Here is an 18,438-nt window from a genome sequence, read left to right as displayed (position 1 = left end):
ACCATCACCATTGAGAACACACATATCCTACTGCATGATTCAATCATCAAACAACTTCAGCAAGGTAATTTATATATTTATTTACTGCCAATTCCTTAAAAGAGAACCCCAACACCTTTATTTTCATACTAGATTTTCCCTAGACACAATATTTTTGCTATGTTAGTATGTAAACTATATTTAAAAAATAATTATTTTAGTTAGTCCAAGTTAAAAAACCCCTTTAAAGTTGGACCGTCTGCGTATCTTGTCGGCCACAGAGCCCTGGTGGTGTGACGTCATGCTGTGAAGACCAGCTGGGATTATGTATTGAAAAATCCTGAAAAGCACTGACAAATCAATGCATCTGGCCTCCCCAGTGTATTCTTCTTCTGCAGCTTCCTTATGACCCCCATAATAACCCCTACGTGTAAACCTCTTAATTAGCACCCAGAAATCATGTAAGTAAAACAGTTTTACCACAAATATTTTGAAAGATACCGGAGCTGTATTAGATCCTGGAAGGGCATGTACAGTATAGAGACGATGACCGATTTTCAACCGATTTTACAGAAGACACAAACATACTCCTGTCTGGTTTGTCTGACACGAACAACCATGGAAATATTGTATAGCTATGGAGAATATGGCGCAGTTTCGCAGTCCACAGACTATAAATATTTACAGCGAGTGATAGGTTTACTGGCTGCAACACGAGTATCCATGCAGTCGAGCCAACTGATTGTGAGTTACAGTGACAAGAACAGTTTGTCACTCAACACTGGTGAAAGTAACAATCAATCTAATCTTTCATGTTTTAAAAAGGTATCACCAACAAAAATAAGTAAGGCTTGAGTAATATTGAATGGAAACAGTGATTGGTAAGACATAGAAATGCCAATTTAAATTCTGTCTGAGTTCCTGTTACAGGCTCCAAGGTACGGCATGCTGTCTGGTATAGTGCACACAGCAGCCTACAGGCGTGGTGTTAACTGAGCTGGAGGGCCACCCTGTAGCCTCGTGGCTCTTGTAGGAAAAAGGCTAGCAGCTCTCTACATTTTGTGCTACAACCTGACAACTTCTAAACTTCTATTTTTGGGGGGAGGAGGGGGGAGGAGGGGGGGGGGGAGAGTGAGGTGCGGGGATATAAGCCTCATCCATCAGCCTTTTGTTTTAGTTGCCATTGCTGAATTAGCAAGTCTCATACGACTACAATCCAGTCCTCCGTAATCAAGGGGTGTTTTTGATGAGGTCAAACATTTTCTCAATCTGTGGCATTTTTACGCCATGCATATAACTTTACAGTACTGCAGTCACTAATCCACACTTGTGCATGGAATCATCTCGAAATTACCTCCATTGCCTCCTATGGTCTGTGTTCTACACAGAGAAGCCTCACATCCCTGCAAGGAATGTACCACCATGACGTCACAAGGTCAACGATGGCTCGATCATAGTGGAGTACATTTTCCGATGTTTCACAACTAAATTCTACTGTTTTTCTTCACTTTTTGATATTTTAAATGATCGGAATCACTTCCAGAAACATAAAAGCATCCCTGTGCAGTTTGGTAGGTTCATCACTGGGGTTGTACTTCAAGTTCAGCTCACAAATATATAGCTAGTAGATATATAGCTAGCAGATATATAGCTAGCAGATAAATAGCTACTAACATGACTAAAGTTAAATGATCGCACATCTATTATTTCATCAGTAAGCCGTTTCACACCTTTAGCAGCGGAAAAGCTAAAACTGGTTTTAATCAAACAGCACAATGTTCAAAATTAAGCATTACCTCTTCAAGTTCCTTTTCCTGGTGTTAGTGAGCAGGTTAGGAAGAAAAGCAATGATTATGTTAGACATCTCATTTGCTACACTATAATGTTGGTAATACCTAATCTTGGAAATACTACATCAGCAGTATTTCTATTTTTTCTTAAAAGAAAAGACATCTAAAAATCGATGTAGGCATCACTTAATACACCACTTAAAACTATGCATTAATATACTTTCATTTATTTTTTTAAGATTTTAGTGAAGAGAGTAAAAGGTGTTCAAACGTCTGAATTCCAAGATGGGCTTTATGGAACACACTATTAAAGTTTAGGAAGAGAAAGTTTTTTACATGCTAATCTACATCAAAAACTTACAAAACAGTAAAAATAAAAAAATGAACCAAAAAAAAACTAGTTCAGAACACAGAAAAAACATGCAAAACTCAACTTATGCACAAATCAAATGAATTAAAAAACAGTTAAAAAATGAACTGTCCCTTCATATAAAATAGACTCATATAGACTCATACATAAAACAAATATCCCATAAATTGGGGGGAATAGGAGCATTCTCATCTCTCATATAAAAAGAAAAAACAGAGACATAAACATGAAATAACAAAACATAAAATAAATACACAGAAACTAAAATTGTTACACTAGAACTGCAAACATGAAGTTGCCAATCCAGCACACAGTTTACCTCTGGATTCCTATGCTTGACTAGTCCCTGCAGCAGTCAGATGAGAAGGTTACACATAGTACAGAATAGTGTTCGGTCTATCAAAAATGTTACACATGTACTTGGACGTTGTTAACAACATCAAAACATCATACTTGGAAATCTTTAGTAATAATAATAAATAAATAATAAACACATGTTGCATTTGGCTGAATATTCATGCAGGATTGCATTGTTTGTGCCTGTAATTATTGTGAATTGTTTGTCAGAAGATATATTCTGAACAAGTAATACTGCTGTAAGATGCCCAGGTACACCACACTAATGACTGTGCCACTGTCAGGTGAGGATCAAAGCTCTATCTGTGATTACACTGAGAGCACACAGTGGTATTGCCTCCTATGGTCTGTGTTCTACACAGAGAAGCCTCACACCCCTGAAGGGAATGTACCACCATGACGTCACAAGGTCAACGATGGCTCGATCATAGTGGAGTACATTTTCTGATGTTTCAGAACTAAATTCTACTGTTTTTCTTCCCTTTTTGACATTTTAAATGATCGGAATCACTTCCAGAAACATAAAAGCATCCCTGTGCAGTTTGGTAGGTTCATCACTGGGGTTGTACTTCAAGTTCAGCTCGCAAATATATAGCTAGCAGATATCTAGCTAGTAGATATATAGCTAGCAGATATATAGCTAGTAGATAAATAGCTACTAACATGACTAAAGTTAAATGATCGCACATCTATTATTTCATCAGTAAGCACACAGTGGTACTTCCATCTGTATTAGAGTCAGCTGAGTATGTGTACCTGTAGCAGTTCTGACTGAAGTCATACCCACAAACTCTACATACATGTATTCTCATGTTAAACTACATGTGTAACATCTAATTCCTACACTAATTTAGGTAAATAAATATAAAGTGTTAAGGTAAATGGAAACATGGCATACGTATTTACCTCCTCAATTGCCTGCAAATGATAAATAAGTGGCCAGGGATGAATGTATTATCCATAATCTTTGTTTAGGAATGGAACATATTTAAATTTTAAGAAGCACAAGTATGTGTATATTACCAAGTTTCTTCAAAATTACATGTATGAAGAACAGTAAATTTTAGTATATTTATCGACCAAACAAGTAGCATTTGGATACTAGAAGTAAACATAGACAAGAAAAATGATCAGGTATAGTTAAACAGAATGGTCATAAAACCAGCAGAAATGTAGCAACTGTTGTCTTTATTGTATGTGACTTACTGCCGCAATCCTGGCCTCCACCATATCCTCTGTCAGTCCCATCTTACCCTTAAGGGAGGTCAGGCGAGCATCCATGTCGGCCAGCGCACGCGTTCTCGCCTGTTCTGCATCCTCTAACATCGTCTTCATTTCACGGCGTAGCTGTAGAAGCAACATACACTCCTTCAGTCAACATTGTAATAACAGAAGGTTTTTTTATTTTTTGTTTATGGTCAGGTTTTGACAACCTCCATGAGGCTTGCTGCAATGCATAGACGTAGAACATGTGACAAACACACTGGTGGCACATTAAACAATACATAACCAAGAATACACATATGACCTAATGCATGACAAGCTGTATACACTTACTACTAATGTGCTATTACTGCTTTGCCACAGGAGATGAAATCCTATCAGGCATGCTGAATGCTGCAGGCATAAGAGTGCACGAGTGAGAGAAGCCAATAATAAACTCACCTGGTCATCATGGAGAGTCACCTGAGCATTAATTCCTCCAATAGCCTGCTGTAGTGTAGCTGTGGCAACCTGTAGCTTCTCCTGAACATCATCCAACTTATTCTGTGTCGATTTCTCATGATGTTTGCTGACAGTAAAAATCATATGTTAAACTCATAACGTTAAACGTTTTTGGAAAAATATAAAAGTATTCTGAAAATAACTAATGGTTACACATTCTTTAAAACTTTACTAGTAAGAGACAATGATGTCAGATGTGTAATGATGACAACGAACAGTGAAGATACCTATATACTTCTTGTATTCAAACTTACATACACTGTGGCACATGACTGAACCTCAAAATTCCCTTTTTTGAGAAAGTCCCATTTTTTTACTGAGCAGCCAACTCAGAAGCACACGTAGATGCCTACCGTGACTTTATTTCAGCTGTCATCACTTTCTCCACTCCCTTTTTGTTTTCCAGCACTTGCTTCTCCAGCAGTGAAATGGACTCGTCCAGCTTCTGTATGGTGTCTTTGGTTCTGCCTCTGTCGTTCTGAAGTCAGAATAAAGTCAAGCTATGACTGCGTGCGTATATTGAAATGTACCAGACTGAAGTCAGAACGCTCACACACCATCCAACTCTGAACCTTGCTACAATATCAGTGCAGCCAGGTTTCACCTGTACACCATCAATCTAAAGTCATTGTATGACAAACACAGAAAAACTGTGCTAATTTCAACTATGAACTGTATATTATTTTTTGAACATGCCATTCGTTTACTAAATTCATGCTGATACTCTTAATATATAACACACAAATCGCAACGGTACCTCCCCATCACAGTCTAGGCAGTTCCTAATCTTCCAACACTATCAGAGAAATGAGGCTCTTTCCAGTATCGAGTCTCTCCTCCCCTTATCCACCCCATCCTTCCATCCCCACAAACACAGAGCTTTCAGACAACTTGGTATCCTCTGGCCCCTCCCCTCACCTCCACGCACACCCAAACACATCACATCTATACCTTTATGGCCTCTCTGAGGGTGTGAATCTCCTCATCCTCCAGAGCTTTCAGAGAACTCAGTCTTTTCTCGTTCTCATCCCTGAGGGCTTTTTCAAACTGCAGCCTTGCGTCTTGTTCCTCTGTGACAATCTACAAGCAATGACAGAGTGTGCCATCTGCCTGAATAGTGTAAACTAACTAGGTATACTCATACCATGATGAAAACAGTGTCGTTATAAAAACGATGCCATGATAAAAATGATAATTTGAATTTGCAAACACTTTTCATTGGCCAATTTATCAACAATTAACGCACACAAATATGTCAGAAATGTTAGTCAGCTGAAGAAATACAATGGATACTAGATACTAAAAAGTGGATTAAAGTAAAGTGATAAGAATGAAACAAAAGTTGACATAATGTCAGTGCAAATACACACGGAAAAGTTATGGTTAAAGTTCTCTTTTTCAGAATATGAACAGGAGAAATATTCTTAATTATCAGATCAATATTTGACGCCATCATCACGAATGTGACTGCATGTGTAGCCTAGAGCACTTCCATGCCTGCCTTACATCCACCTCTCCAATACATCCACGTACTGATACATGTATGTCTCTTTGACAACCTCCTGTACCTGTCAGCTATACACTGATGTTTGAATGGTGAGTGTACATGAAAGAGCATTCATTCCACCACCTACTTTTTCCAGCTGCAGGTATTTCTCTTGAGCTTCTTCTCGCAGCTTCATTTCCTTGGCCAGGATTTTTCTGCTGACTTCCTCCACCATCTCAGCCATTTTGTTTTGGAGCTTCAGCCTTTCCGTGTTCGCCTCATGCTCCTTCTCTCGTTGCATCAAGTCCCGCGAGTGCAGGAACTCATCTCGCTTTGTGTTCTGTTGAGCCACGGTGGAACTGACATCGTTCAGTCTGTGAGATACAAAGAAACACAGACTATTCACAATGTCTCATATGTCACCCAGCAAAACTCGTAAATGTTCAGCCAGGCCAGCTGACCTGAAGTTTATCTCACGCTCCCAATCAAATGGACTCAAAATGGGTTGGCAGATGTCCTACTTCAATAATGTGTCTGGATAACATGCAAACTGAATCCTGTTTACTGTGTTTGGGTGGTCTCTGAGGTTAGATTACAAGAGTTTCACACCTGCTTGTCACTTATATTCACCTGAAGAACACACAGATATCCTACTCACCTGCTCTGCACGCGCTGCTCCAGCTTACGTCTCTCCTCCATCTCCTCATCTTGTTTGGTCCTCAGGTTCAAAATTACCTCACGCAATTCTGATAACCTGTACACAAGATAACATAAATTAGAATCAGTTTATAGTGTGAAATAATAAAAAATGAATGTGATATACATATACATATAAATATTGTGTGGTTTACCAGTTGTCTATCTGTCCTCTGAGGAGGGAGGGGCAAATATATATATATATAAATATTGTGTGACTTACCTGTTCTCTGAGGAGGGAGATGCCTTTACATCTTTGTACATTGTGTGGCTTAACTGTTCTCTATTTGCCCTGGGGAGGGGGTGTTTACATCTTTGTACATTGTGTGGTTTACCTGTTCTCTTTCTGTCCCTGGGGAGGGGGTGTTTACATCTTTGTATATTGTGTGGCTTACCTGTTCTCTTTCTGTTCCTGAGGAGGGGGGGGGGGGCTTTACATCTTTGTACATTGTGTGGCTTAACTGTTTTCTATATGTCCTGGGGAGGGGGTGTTTACATCTTTGTACATTGTGTGCCTTACCTGTTCTCTATCTGCCCCTGGGGAAGGGGCTGTTTACATCTTTGTACATTGTGTGGCTTACCTGTTTTCTATCTGCCCCTGGGGAGGGGGGTGTTTACATCTTTATACATTGTGTGGCTTACCTGTTCTCTATCTGCCCTGGGGAGGGGGTGTTTACATCTTTGTACATTGTGTGGCTTACCTGTTCTCTATCTGCCCCTGGGGAGGGGGTGTTTACATCTTTGTACATTGTGTGCCTTACCTGTTTTCTATCTGCCCTGGGGGAGGGGGGTGTTTACATCTTTGTACATTGTGTGCCTTACCTGTTCTGTATCTGCCCCTGGGGAAGGGGCTGTTTACATCTTTGTACATTGTGTGGCTTACCTGTTTTCTATCTGCCCCTGGGGAGAGGGGTGTTTACATCTTTATACATTGTGTGGCTTACCTGTTCTCTATCTGCCCTGGGGAGGGGGTGTTTATATCTTTGTACATTGTGTGGTTTACCTGTTCTCTATCTGCCCCTGGGGAGGGGGTGTTTACATCTTTGTACATTGTGTGCCTTACCTGTTTTCTATCTGCCCTGGGGGAGGGGGGTGTTTACATCTTTGTACATTGTGTGCCTTACCTGTTCTGTATCTGCCCCTGGGGAAGGGGCTGTTTACATCTTTGTACATTGTGTGGCTTACCTGTTTTCTATCTGCCCCTGGGGAGAGGGGTGTTTACATCTTTATACATTGTGTGGCTTACCTGTTCTCTATCTGCCCTGGGGAGGGGGTGTTTACATCTTTGTACATTGTGTGGCTTACCTGTTCTCTATCTGTCCTGGGGAGGGGGTGTTTACATCTTTGTACATTGTGTGGCTTACCTGTTCTCTATCTGTCCGTTGAGCAGAGAGGTGTTCTTACCTTTGTAAATTGTGTGGTTTACCTGTTCTCTACCTGTCCCCTGATCAGAGAGGTGTTTTATTACCACTGTACATTGTGTGGTTTACCTGTTCTCTATTCATCCCCTGAAGGAAGGTGTTTATATCTTTGTATATTGTGTGGTTTATCTGTCCTCTTTCTGTCCTTGGGGAGGGAGGTGTTTTCACCATTGTACGCTGTGTGGCTTACCTGTTCTCTATCTGTCCCCTGAGCAGAAAGGTGTTTTCACCTTTGTACATTGTGTGGTTTACCTGCTCTCTATTTGTCCCCTGAAGGGAGGTCTTTATATCTTTGTACATTGTGTGGTTTATCTGTTCTCTTTCTGTCCCTAGGGAGGGGTGTTTACATCTTTGTACATTGTGTGGCTTGCCTGTTCTGTTTCTGTTCCTGAGGAGGGGGGTGTTTACATCTTTGTACATTGTGTGGCTTACCTGTTTTCTACCTGCCCTGGGGAGGGGGGTATTTACATCTTTGTACATTGTGTGGCTTACCTGTTTTCTATCTGCCCTGGGGAGAGAAGTGTTTACATCTTTGTACATTGTGTGGCTTACCTGTTCTCTATCTGCCCTGGGGAGGGAAGTGTTTACATCTTTGTACATTGTGTGGCTTACCTGTTCTGTATCTGCCCCTGCGGAGGAGGGTGTTTACATCTTTGTACATTGTGTGGCTTACCTGTTCTCTTTCTGTCCCTGGGGAGGGGGTGTTTACATCTTTGTACATTGTGTGGCTTACCTGTTCTCTTTCTGTTTCTGGGGAGGGAGGTGTTTACATATTTGTACATTGTGTGGCTTACCTGTTCTCTATCTTCCCTTGGGGAGGGAGGTGTTTATATCTTTGTACATTGTGTGGCTTACCTGTTCTCTATTTGCCCCCTGAGAAGGGATGTGTTTTGCTCAGCTGATGCCCGACTGTTCCCTTGCTGCTTCAGTGACGTCACCTACAATCATACCGCACTAAAGTGACCATGTTCAAGCCACATACCAACCAGGTGTAACAAGTAAGTACTGCAGAGTGTGCATGATCTGGCACAGCCATGAACTAGCACTTTACCTATGCACACATTCCCGCCAAAAAGCGTCACTTTACATGGACTACATTAAAGAGAAACAGTCATTCTTGTTTAATTTCAAAATTTATAATGAAATTACAGATATTGACGCTAACTACTTCTGTATGTATCAAAACAATACTCCTGTTGAAACATCAAATACAGTTTTATTTAATTCGCATCGATTCCCCCAAAAAAAATTACCTATATTAATGGGATAGGACTAATAAGCAAATCAAAAGGATTAGACAAAGTGCTTCACCAGGATTAATTGAATCCAGTCTCGACTAAATATAACGCTACAATAAATAGGATTAAACAGCATCTGGTTCAAGTCTGATTTTTTTAGAAACTACTGTACAAAGAAGCGATTTACATTCTTTCTTCTGAATTTCCGCTATTTAATAATTAAGTGTAAAGCTCTCAGTTTACAGTTAAAATAACACCGCATGCAAGTGTGTGATGGATGGAAGCAATAACAACTCTGAACCTAATACATAGGCTGTCTTCTTTATCTAGCAGAGCATTATTTTGATTCCTGGCCATATGTGTAGAATACTACCTCCAGACAAGTGTGTGTTGTGCTACAATCCTTCACATCTTATTAATTAAATGCTAGGAATGAAAAGACAATTTGTTTGGAACATCACTAATATGTCTGTACGAAGTTAGTAGGTATATCTACATGTATATATGTCTTCATTGACTTGTCACAGTGTTAGATGGATGGGTTAACACCTGACTCGTACTGTCACATTGTCTCAGTCAGTTGTTGCGGCTATTTTCATGGCCACAGCAACCATTTACAGTCTCAATCAATGGAATGGTATCAATCAAAATAAATAGGATAAAGGTGGGCCAGGTTCTTCTGACTGGAACATTTCTTCATAAGGTGCTGAACCAATCCTTTCAATATCAAAAGTCAGCATAGTTCTGAGATATGTTTCATTCTTCCCAGCTTTAAAGCCTCCCAAGCACTGTCCTATCACAAGTCGTCACAGAACATGGCTTCATGGAATCATGAAAAAGATATGATTATACTTGAAAGTACACAAAAATTAAAATTAAAAGTAATTGAAACATTAAAGAACATGTGTGCACCTGCATGTATGAGTATGTACATTCATACAGAAATACAGAGTAATTGTAGAGGGAAGAACTACTTTGGCAGGCAGAAACAACACACACACTACATAGAGGTAACCCTAACAACTCCAATGTACCATGGGTAATCAATTCATCCCTCATAGCAAATACTCACTTCATCAAAACTGACGTGGGTTAACCCATTCATCTTGGATACAAAGCAATTAAACATCAAACACTTCAACACATGTAGTTTTACTTCACCATTTCAATACTGTACACAAAATATAATTCAGAATTATGGTGTTTTCAACTCACAATTCGCTTTGTAGAACCAGGTCACAACTAAATGAACTAAAACCTTGCTGAAGTATAAATCTCTGTCTCATTATTCTGTGAAGCCTTCATACAGATACATGTAAACCTATTAACAGCCCACTGTTTTGAAAAAAGTTGACAGATAAAAAGACTAAATTAATCAAATTCTCTACCAGATTGACAAAATAATTAATGGTTTTACTCTAATCATTAGTCTTCTGCGCACTACATGTGGAAAATAAAAAAATGAGGTCATCCAATATAATTTAGCGGTAAGAAATGGATTATACTCATTTTATCATTGTAAAACAACATGGAAGGGGATAAAATACATCAAACAATCATGTATGATTCTGATGTTGTGAACATTTGCAAGGTACACAGTCATCTATTTGATGACCTTGGCTCAATCTGAAGTCATCATTTTGACCACTATTATGAATTCAGAAAACTGACAGCCCCACAAATCCTTTTCATGAGTTGTTAATCCTTGCACATCAGCACCTCATGTTTCATTTAAAATCATCATTTCTACTCTATCCTCCTCACAAACAGTCATGGACAAATCTAGATAAACTAGTTGATTCAAAGCAAGCATGATACATGTACACATATGTTATTGGTTTTAACTTCTATGAAGCATATGCTTGGAATTAAAACTTACCTTCTGCAACAGAAAAATGAGCAAAATATGAAACCTTTTTGTAAAATACAATGAAGTGATAATACATTTAAGCGATGTATGCATCAAGACTATTGCAGAGATGACACCACATCCTTGTCAAACATTGCATCAGATAGGGTTTTAAAGTGTAACGATGTGGCTAATATCTGCGTATTCACCTAGTTTCTATAATTACTTGTTCTTGAATTGAAAACTTTCTTCAGTTTTCAGATTCCACAGGGTCAGATATACCATGTCTTAAAAGAATCTGTACGGTACAGTGCAATACTAAACCTTCCACATATTTTACTGCCACTACAAACTGGTCACACGCAAAGCTGGTGTATACTAGTACCTATTTGAATCATAAAGAATTCAACTGTGGATGAAATCTGGCTGGACACTAACATTCCCAGCATTGTTGGGGATTATTTGCATGCTAGTCAAGAAATGTGATGCTAACTGAAAACACATTCTAAAAAGATCTTAAGTGGGATGGCATTCAAAGTCAGGAGCACTGGAACACCCCCACCTTCAACAGGCTACCGTACATCCACAATACACAAACCCAAATGTATTGTGTTACTGGCTGTTATCATTTGCATTATGGGATACAACTACACCTTTATTTAGTCTTATATTTTTTAAAGCAAAACTAACTTCCTTGTGATTGTAAACTTTACCTCTTCAACAATGTACAAATTGCAACAGACTGAAAACACAGACAAAAGGATGAGTCAGCCATGCAGTATTTCTTAAAAACATAATTATGCCAAAAGCAAACAGCATGTAAAAAATAACACGCAAATTTGTATCCTGTACTAAATATGTAAAAACCATGCACGTTTAACGCTCTAGTTTGATCTAGAGAGCCACTAAATGACTCAAGGTACAAAATATTATCAAAACCCCAAAACATATGTGTTAGTTACTGCATGCAAATCAACAACAAATCCGAGCTGTAGAATTGATGAAACATGCAAAATTCCTGCATGGCTTGAGTAGGCTTTCAAATTTTATGTGACATTCAACACAGTGATCCCTTGTTTTTGCTGAAGCACAGGATAAAAGAAATAATTAACAAAACGGCAACCACTGGATAGTAACACATGGATATATAACCTTGCCTAAAAAAATTTTTCTTTTATTTACTTGTTCACTTATATGACACTTGTGCAATACCATATTCAAAATAGTTTCAATAACCCAAGGATTCAGAATTAGATAAAACCTGACCATACACAACCAGCCATGGCCTAGCATACATGATGATATTTTAATGAAATATGATAAGAACTGTCATTGTTCTCTAAGTGGAAAATCCCTGACATAAATGGCAACCATAACAATTGCCAATTTCAAAGTACCTGCAACTTAGTTTTGCAAACGCAGAGCCCTATGTCTCAGAAGTGGAAGAGTTCCAAGGGAGACTATTGATTGTACACACAATTCACCACAATCCCCACACCTCCACAACAAACACGTTGTCATAACGACAACAATAACTCAAAACACTCCAGAGTTTCGATCCTTCCGCAGAATCAATATGCAGAGAGAAAACAAAGTATCTTAACACTCATTTACCCTATAGTGTTTATGGGCATGTTTAATTTCTGGTTACACTGCTATGGTTACACAGTGACAAGTACCTACAGAATGGACATTGTAATTCAGATTTTGCTTTGTTCTGATTGGTTGCTCCCTTGTGATATCAGGATCCTTGGAAACACATCTAGTAATGGGGACATGATACACATAAACGAGAGTGGGGACAATGACAGGTGAAATGGTGCACACCCTCCTACCCTAGCTTCCCCCTCATCCCCAGGGAGCTCTCAGGTGAGGGCTGTTCCTGTCCAGTAACAGATCACACCACTGATAACAACTGACTGGTTAGTCCTTCAAAACCTGTCCTATTTACCTGACACATAAACAATTCACTCCAAAACACTGTGTATTCACCTGAGGTTTAAATAATTCATTGCTTAGTCCTTCAAAACATGTGCTATTTTTCTGAGATTTAAATAATTCATTGCTTAGTCCTTCAAAACATGTGCTATTTACTTAAAGAACTGACAACTCAATGATTATTCTAACACATCTGGTGAGGTGAGGTAAGCTAAACACCCCACTCATGAGACTTTAAAAACACTTAACATGTATAGATCAGTGATTTACCTATCATTTATAGTTCTGACACTAATTCACTTAGTAGGTCACCAAATCTTGTGGTATTTAGCCTCATGCTACTGACAACACCTCACTGATTAGGACCAAATTAAATATAATATGTTTGATGTTACGCAACCGGCCATTGAAAAAGACCCCACCAGAAATTCTTCTTTCGTGCTTTTACACAGGTCAATTTTTCAAATTTTATTTCATTTAATTACTTTTTTTTTCAGTTGGAATGTCACTCTATTTACAAGTGATGGGCACTCTTTTGCGATGCAAAATTTCCTCTCCTGCTTTTGAGCAAAGCCAGCCTTAAAGTGCTTCAATGGGTATACCCTATCTGAAACCAATAGATCAAGATACCTGTGAAGTGTTTTCACCCATACCCATTTGGATACCCGTAAAATAGTGTTGCCATATTTTTATGGGAACATATTCTTTACTGAACTGATGACCAGTGTCCTTGTGTTTCTAGAGGGAGTTGAGATTTCAAATGAATTACCCATTTTGTGAGATGATCATTCTAAAATGTTCAAGGAAATCTTGTAAACATCTCAGCTGTCAGTGTCTTATGATGGCAAAATACGGAATTCTCTGTGATTTATTTCTTTTTGCCATGCTATACATTAAAAACACACCTAATCTCACTAAACAGAATTGCTGAGAATTGTGTGGCTCTGGTTATGGCCGAAACGTGAACGAAACCTGGACACAGGTGTATACCTCCAAGGACAAGTTCCTCAAACTATAGCTGAGGCTCTATGTGAAGCCCACTTATGTAGATCCTCTAGTTTATTTTTTGTGAATTAAATGAATTCAGCAATGGACTTTTATAATCACAGTGACAAACGAAGACCTTACTACATCATAATACCTGCTGTAACATGATCAGAAGGGGAGATTTTTGTTATACCTACGAATACCCACCAGAGCCCCTTTTATGTTGGCACTCACCATTGTGTTACTCTCATTTCACACCTATCAAAGTCCCACACAGGAGCCCCTTCTGTTGGCAAGGATAACTACCATTCAGGAGATTCCAAATTTAAGAAAAAGGTTAGCCTAATTCTTCAACCACCACTGCAACCAGTGTTTTGAAACATTCGGAGAGAACTACGACGTGTAGAGAAATAATTTACACAGTTTTATGAACCTTGCATCTCTACTGACAAAAACATCATTTTTGGTGTCATTTTCAAATGAATTGTGTGCATCCACTGCAAAAATAGCTTTGGTGGTGGAAAAGGTTGACAATTTACAGTAGTAAGGTGTGTCCAAACTCTACCCTAGGGAGCATGTAACTGGGAAGCTTGGTATAATTTCCTGAACTGTCACTGATATCACCAATGCTAGACACTTTGGTGGATAGAAAATGTTTCTGTTTACTGACACATTGTTTTGAAGTGGAAACAAGGGTAGTCCTAGAAACGGCAGAAGCATTTCTAAATGGATGCAGAGTAGTTCACATACAAAGACAAAGCTGATATGTTCCATCCTTTAATCTTCATGCAACACAACATGATTTCCTCTTCCTCATGTATACATGTTTTGACCAGTGTAAATTAGGTCAAAGCTAAGGTGATCTGAGCTGAGGCTTACTTGGGTGCCTGCACTCTTCATACTTTTAGATAAGCCTGTACACTGATGTATTGAGGACAGAATGTGTGACCCTTCACATGAAGGAAGAATCCTTTAAATCTCAAAAAGTTTCATTAAAATTAGGAAATTTAGGAAACACATTTCTCAGCATAGATTATATTTTACTGGGTCATGAGGTTCTGCTTCACTTCGTCAAAAGTATATATATTACTGGTTATATTTTTCATGCTCGCCCCCTCTGTACAGGACCGGAAAATGCTTACACAAACTGGTGACTTGAAAATGTCTAACAAATATTTATCTGCTACTTTTATTGTAAATATCTAAAAATGTTTATTTGAGAATTGCTAAATATTGGGTGACATAATTTAGTACTATGTTCTGATCAACGACACTCTCTTTTGTTATAAAGGGCTTGTAATCAAACAAACAACAATCTAGCTTTGGCCTTAGTCCTAAAACATGTGGCGGCTTCAAGTGACTGGTTTAACTGTCCTCATTAACAAACACATAAACCAACTGATTAGAACAACTGTTAGGAACACCTGGGATTTTCAGGAAATTGATTTACCCGATATCATCAAGTCTTGTTCCACCAAATATTCTCCACACAACACCTCAAACATGAATGTACACTGTATGTCCAGATGATTATTTTACACAGCTATCCACTTAGCGCTCAAAAAACACCTGAGTGTGCAGGTGAATGATACACCTGTCACTATTAACACAAATTACATTCTACTGATTACAACTCATGGAACACCTGAGTGTACAGGTGAATGATACACCTGTCACTATTAACACACATCACACTCTACTGATTACAACTCATGAAACACCTGAGTGTGCTGGTGAATGATTTACCTCTCACTATTAACACACATTACACTCTACTGATTACACCTCATGAAACACCTGAGTGTGCAGGTGAATGATACACCTGTCACTATTAACACACATCACACTCTACTGATTACAACTCATGAAACACCTGAGTGTGCTGGTGAATGATTTACCTCTCACTATTAACACACATTACACTCTACTGATTACACCTCATGAAACACCTGAGTGTACAGGTGAATGATACACCTGTCACTATTAACACACATCACACTCTACTGATTACAACTCATGAAACACCTGAGTGTGCTGGTGAATGATTTACCTGTCACTATTAACACACATTACACTCTACTGATTACACCTCATGAAACATCTGAGTGTGCTGGTGAATGATTTACCTGTCACTATTACCACACATTACACTCTACTGATTACACCTCATGAAACACCTGAGTGTGCTGGTGAATGATTTACCTGTCACTATTAACACACATTACACTCTGCTGATTACACCTCATGGAACACCTGAATGTGCTGGTGAATGATTTACCTGTCACTATTACCACACATTACACTCTACTGATTACACCTCATGAAACACCTGAGTGTGCTGGTGAATGATTTACCTGTCACTATTAACACACATTACACTCTGCTGATTACACCTCATGGAACACCTGAATGTGCTGGTGAATGATTTACCTGTCACTATTAACGCAAATCACACACTACTGATTACACCTCATGAAACACCTGACTGTGCTTTTGAATGATTTACCTGTCACTATTAACACACATTACACTCTACTGATTACAACTCATGAAACACCTGACTGTGCTTTTGAATGATTTACCTGTCACTATTAACACACATTACACTCTACTGATTACACCTCATGAAACATCTGAGTGTGCTGGTGAATGATTTACCTGTCACTATTACCACACATTACACTCTGCTGATTACACCTCATGGAACACCTGGGTGTGCTGGTGAATGATTTACCTGTCACTATTAACGCAAATCACACATTACTGATTACAACTCATGAAACACCTGACTGTGCTTTTGAATGATTTACCTGTCACTATTAACACACATTACACTCTACTGATTACAACTCATGAAACACCTGACTGTGCTTTTGAATGATTTACCTCTCACTATTAACACACATCACACTCTACTGATTACACCTCATGAAACACCTGAGTGTGCTTTTGAATGATTTTCCAGTCACTATTAACACACATTACACTCTACTGATTACACCTCATGAAACACCTGACTGTGCTGGTGAATGATTTACCTGTCACCATTAACACACATCACACTCTACTGATTACAACTCATGAAACACCTGAGTGTGCTGGTGAATGATTTACCTCTCACTATTAACACACATTACACTCTACTGATTACACCTCATGAAACATGTGAGTGTGCTGGTGAATGATTTACCTGTCACTATTAACACACATTACACTCTACTGATTACACCTCATGAAACATCTGAGTGTGCTGGTGAATGATTTACCTGTCACTATTACCACACATTACACTCTACTGATTACACCTCATGAAACACCTGAGTGTGCTGGTGAATGATTTACCTGTCACTATTAACACACATTACACTCTGCTGATTACACCTCATGGAACACCTGAATGTGCTGGTGAATGATTTACCTGTCACTATTAACGCAAATCACACACTACTGATTACACCTCATGAAACACCTGACTGTGCTTTTGAATGATTTACCTGTCACTATTAACACACATTACACTCTACTGATTACAACTCATGAAACACCTGACTGTGCTTTTGAATGATTTACCTCTCACTATTAACACACATCACACTCTACTGATTACACCTCATGAAACACCTGAGTGTGCTTTTGAATGATTTACCAGTCACTATTAACACACATTACACTCTGCTGATTACACCTCATGGAACACCTGAATGTGCTGGTGAATGATTTACCTGTCACTATTAACGCAAATCACACACTACTGATTACACCTCATGAAACACCTGACTGTGCTTTTGAATGATTTACCTGTCACTATTAACACACATTACACTCTACTGATTACAACTCATGAAACACCTGACTGTGCTTTTGAATGATTTACCTCTCACTATTAACACACATCACACTCTACTGATTACACCTCATGAAACACCTGAGTGTGCTTTTGAATGATTTACCAGTCACTATTAACACACATTACACTCTACTGATTACAACTCATGAAACACCTGGGTGTGCTGGTGAATGATTTACCTCTCACTATTAACACACATCACACTCTACTGATTACACCTCATGAAACACCTGAGTGTGCTTTTGAATGATTTTCCAGTCACTATTAACACACATTACACTCTACTGATTACACCTCATGAAACACCTGACTGTGCTGGTGAATGATTTACCTGTCACCATTAACACACATCACACTCTACTGATTACATCTCATGAAACACCTGAGTGTGCTGGTGAATGATTTACCTGTCACCATTAACACACATCACACTCTACTGATTACACCTCATGAAACACCTGAGTGTACTGGTGAATGATTTACCTGTCACCATTAACACACATCACACTCTACTGGTTACACCTCATGAAACATGTGAGTGTGCTGGTGAATGATTTACCTCTCACCATTAACACACATCACACTCTACTGATTACACCTCATGAAACATGTGAGTGTGCTGGTGAATGACTTACTTGTCACTATTAACACACATTACACTCTACTGATTACACCTCATGAAACACCTCAGTGTGCTTGTGAAGTATTTACCTGTCACTATTAATGCAAATCACACTCTACTGATTACACCTCAT

At 38.8% G+C, this 18,438-nt stretch overlaps 1 protein-coding gene across 3 annotated transcripts in view; it reads right to left on the bottom strand.

Annotated features, from left to right (window-relative positions):
• Positions 1 to 18,438, bottom strand: part of LOC135461626 (coiled-coil domain-containing protein 154-like) — a 42,279-nt gene that overhangs the window by 16,243 nt on the left and 7,598 nt on the right. For all 3 annotated transcript variants that reach the window (XM_064738804.1, XM_064738802.1, XM_064738805.1), the window contains 9 exons: positions 8,680 to 8,762; positions 6,366 to 6,461; positions 5,856 to 6,081; positions 5,173 to 5,301; positions 4,575 to 4,699; positions 4,162 to 4,288; positions 3,703 to 3,843; positions 2,459 to 2,485; positions 1,776 to 1,793 (listed from right to left, as the gene is read on the bottom strand). In XM_064738804.1, the coding sequence (XP_064594874.1) occupies positions 1,776 to 1,793; positions 2,459 to 2,485; positions 3,703 to 3,843; positions 4,162 to 4,288; positions 4,575 to 4,699; positions 5,173 to 5,301; positions 5,856 to 6,081; positions 6,366 to 6,461; positions 8,680 to 8,762 (972 nt within the window). The remainder of the gene's footprint in view (positions 1 to 1,775; positions 1,794 to 2,458; positions 2,486 to 3,702; positions 3,844 to 4,161; positions 4,289 to 4,574; positions 4,700 to 5,172; positions 5,302 to 5,855; positions 6,082 to 6,365; positions 6,462 to 8,679; positions 8,763 to 18,438) is intronic.

Source organism: Liolophura sinensis, chromosome 1 (assembly GCF_032854445.1).
Source record: "Liolophura sinensis isolate JHLJ2023 chromosome 1, CUHK_Ljap_v2, whole genome shotgun sequence".
Lineage (NCBI taxonomy): Eukaryota > Metazoa > Mollusca > Polyplacophora > Chitonida > Chitonidae > Liolophura > Liolophura sinensis.
Note: the sequence above shows the minus strand (reverse complement) of the source record. Positions and strands in the feature narration are given on the sequence as shown.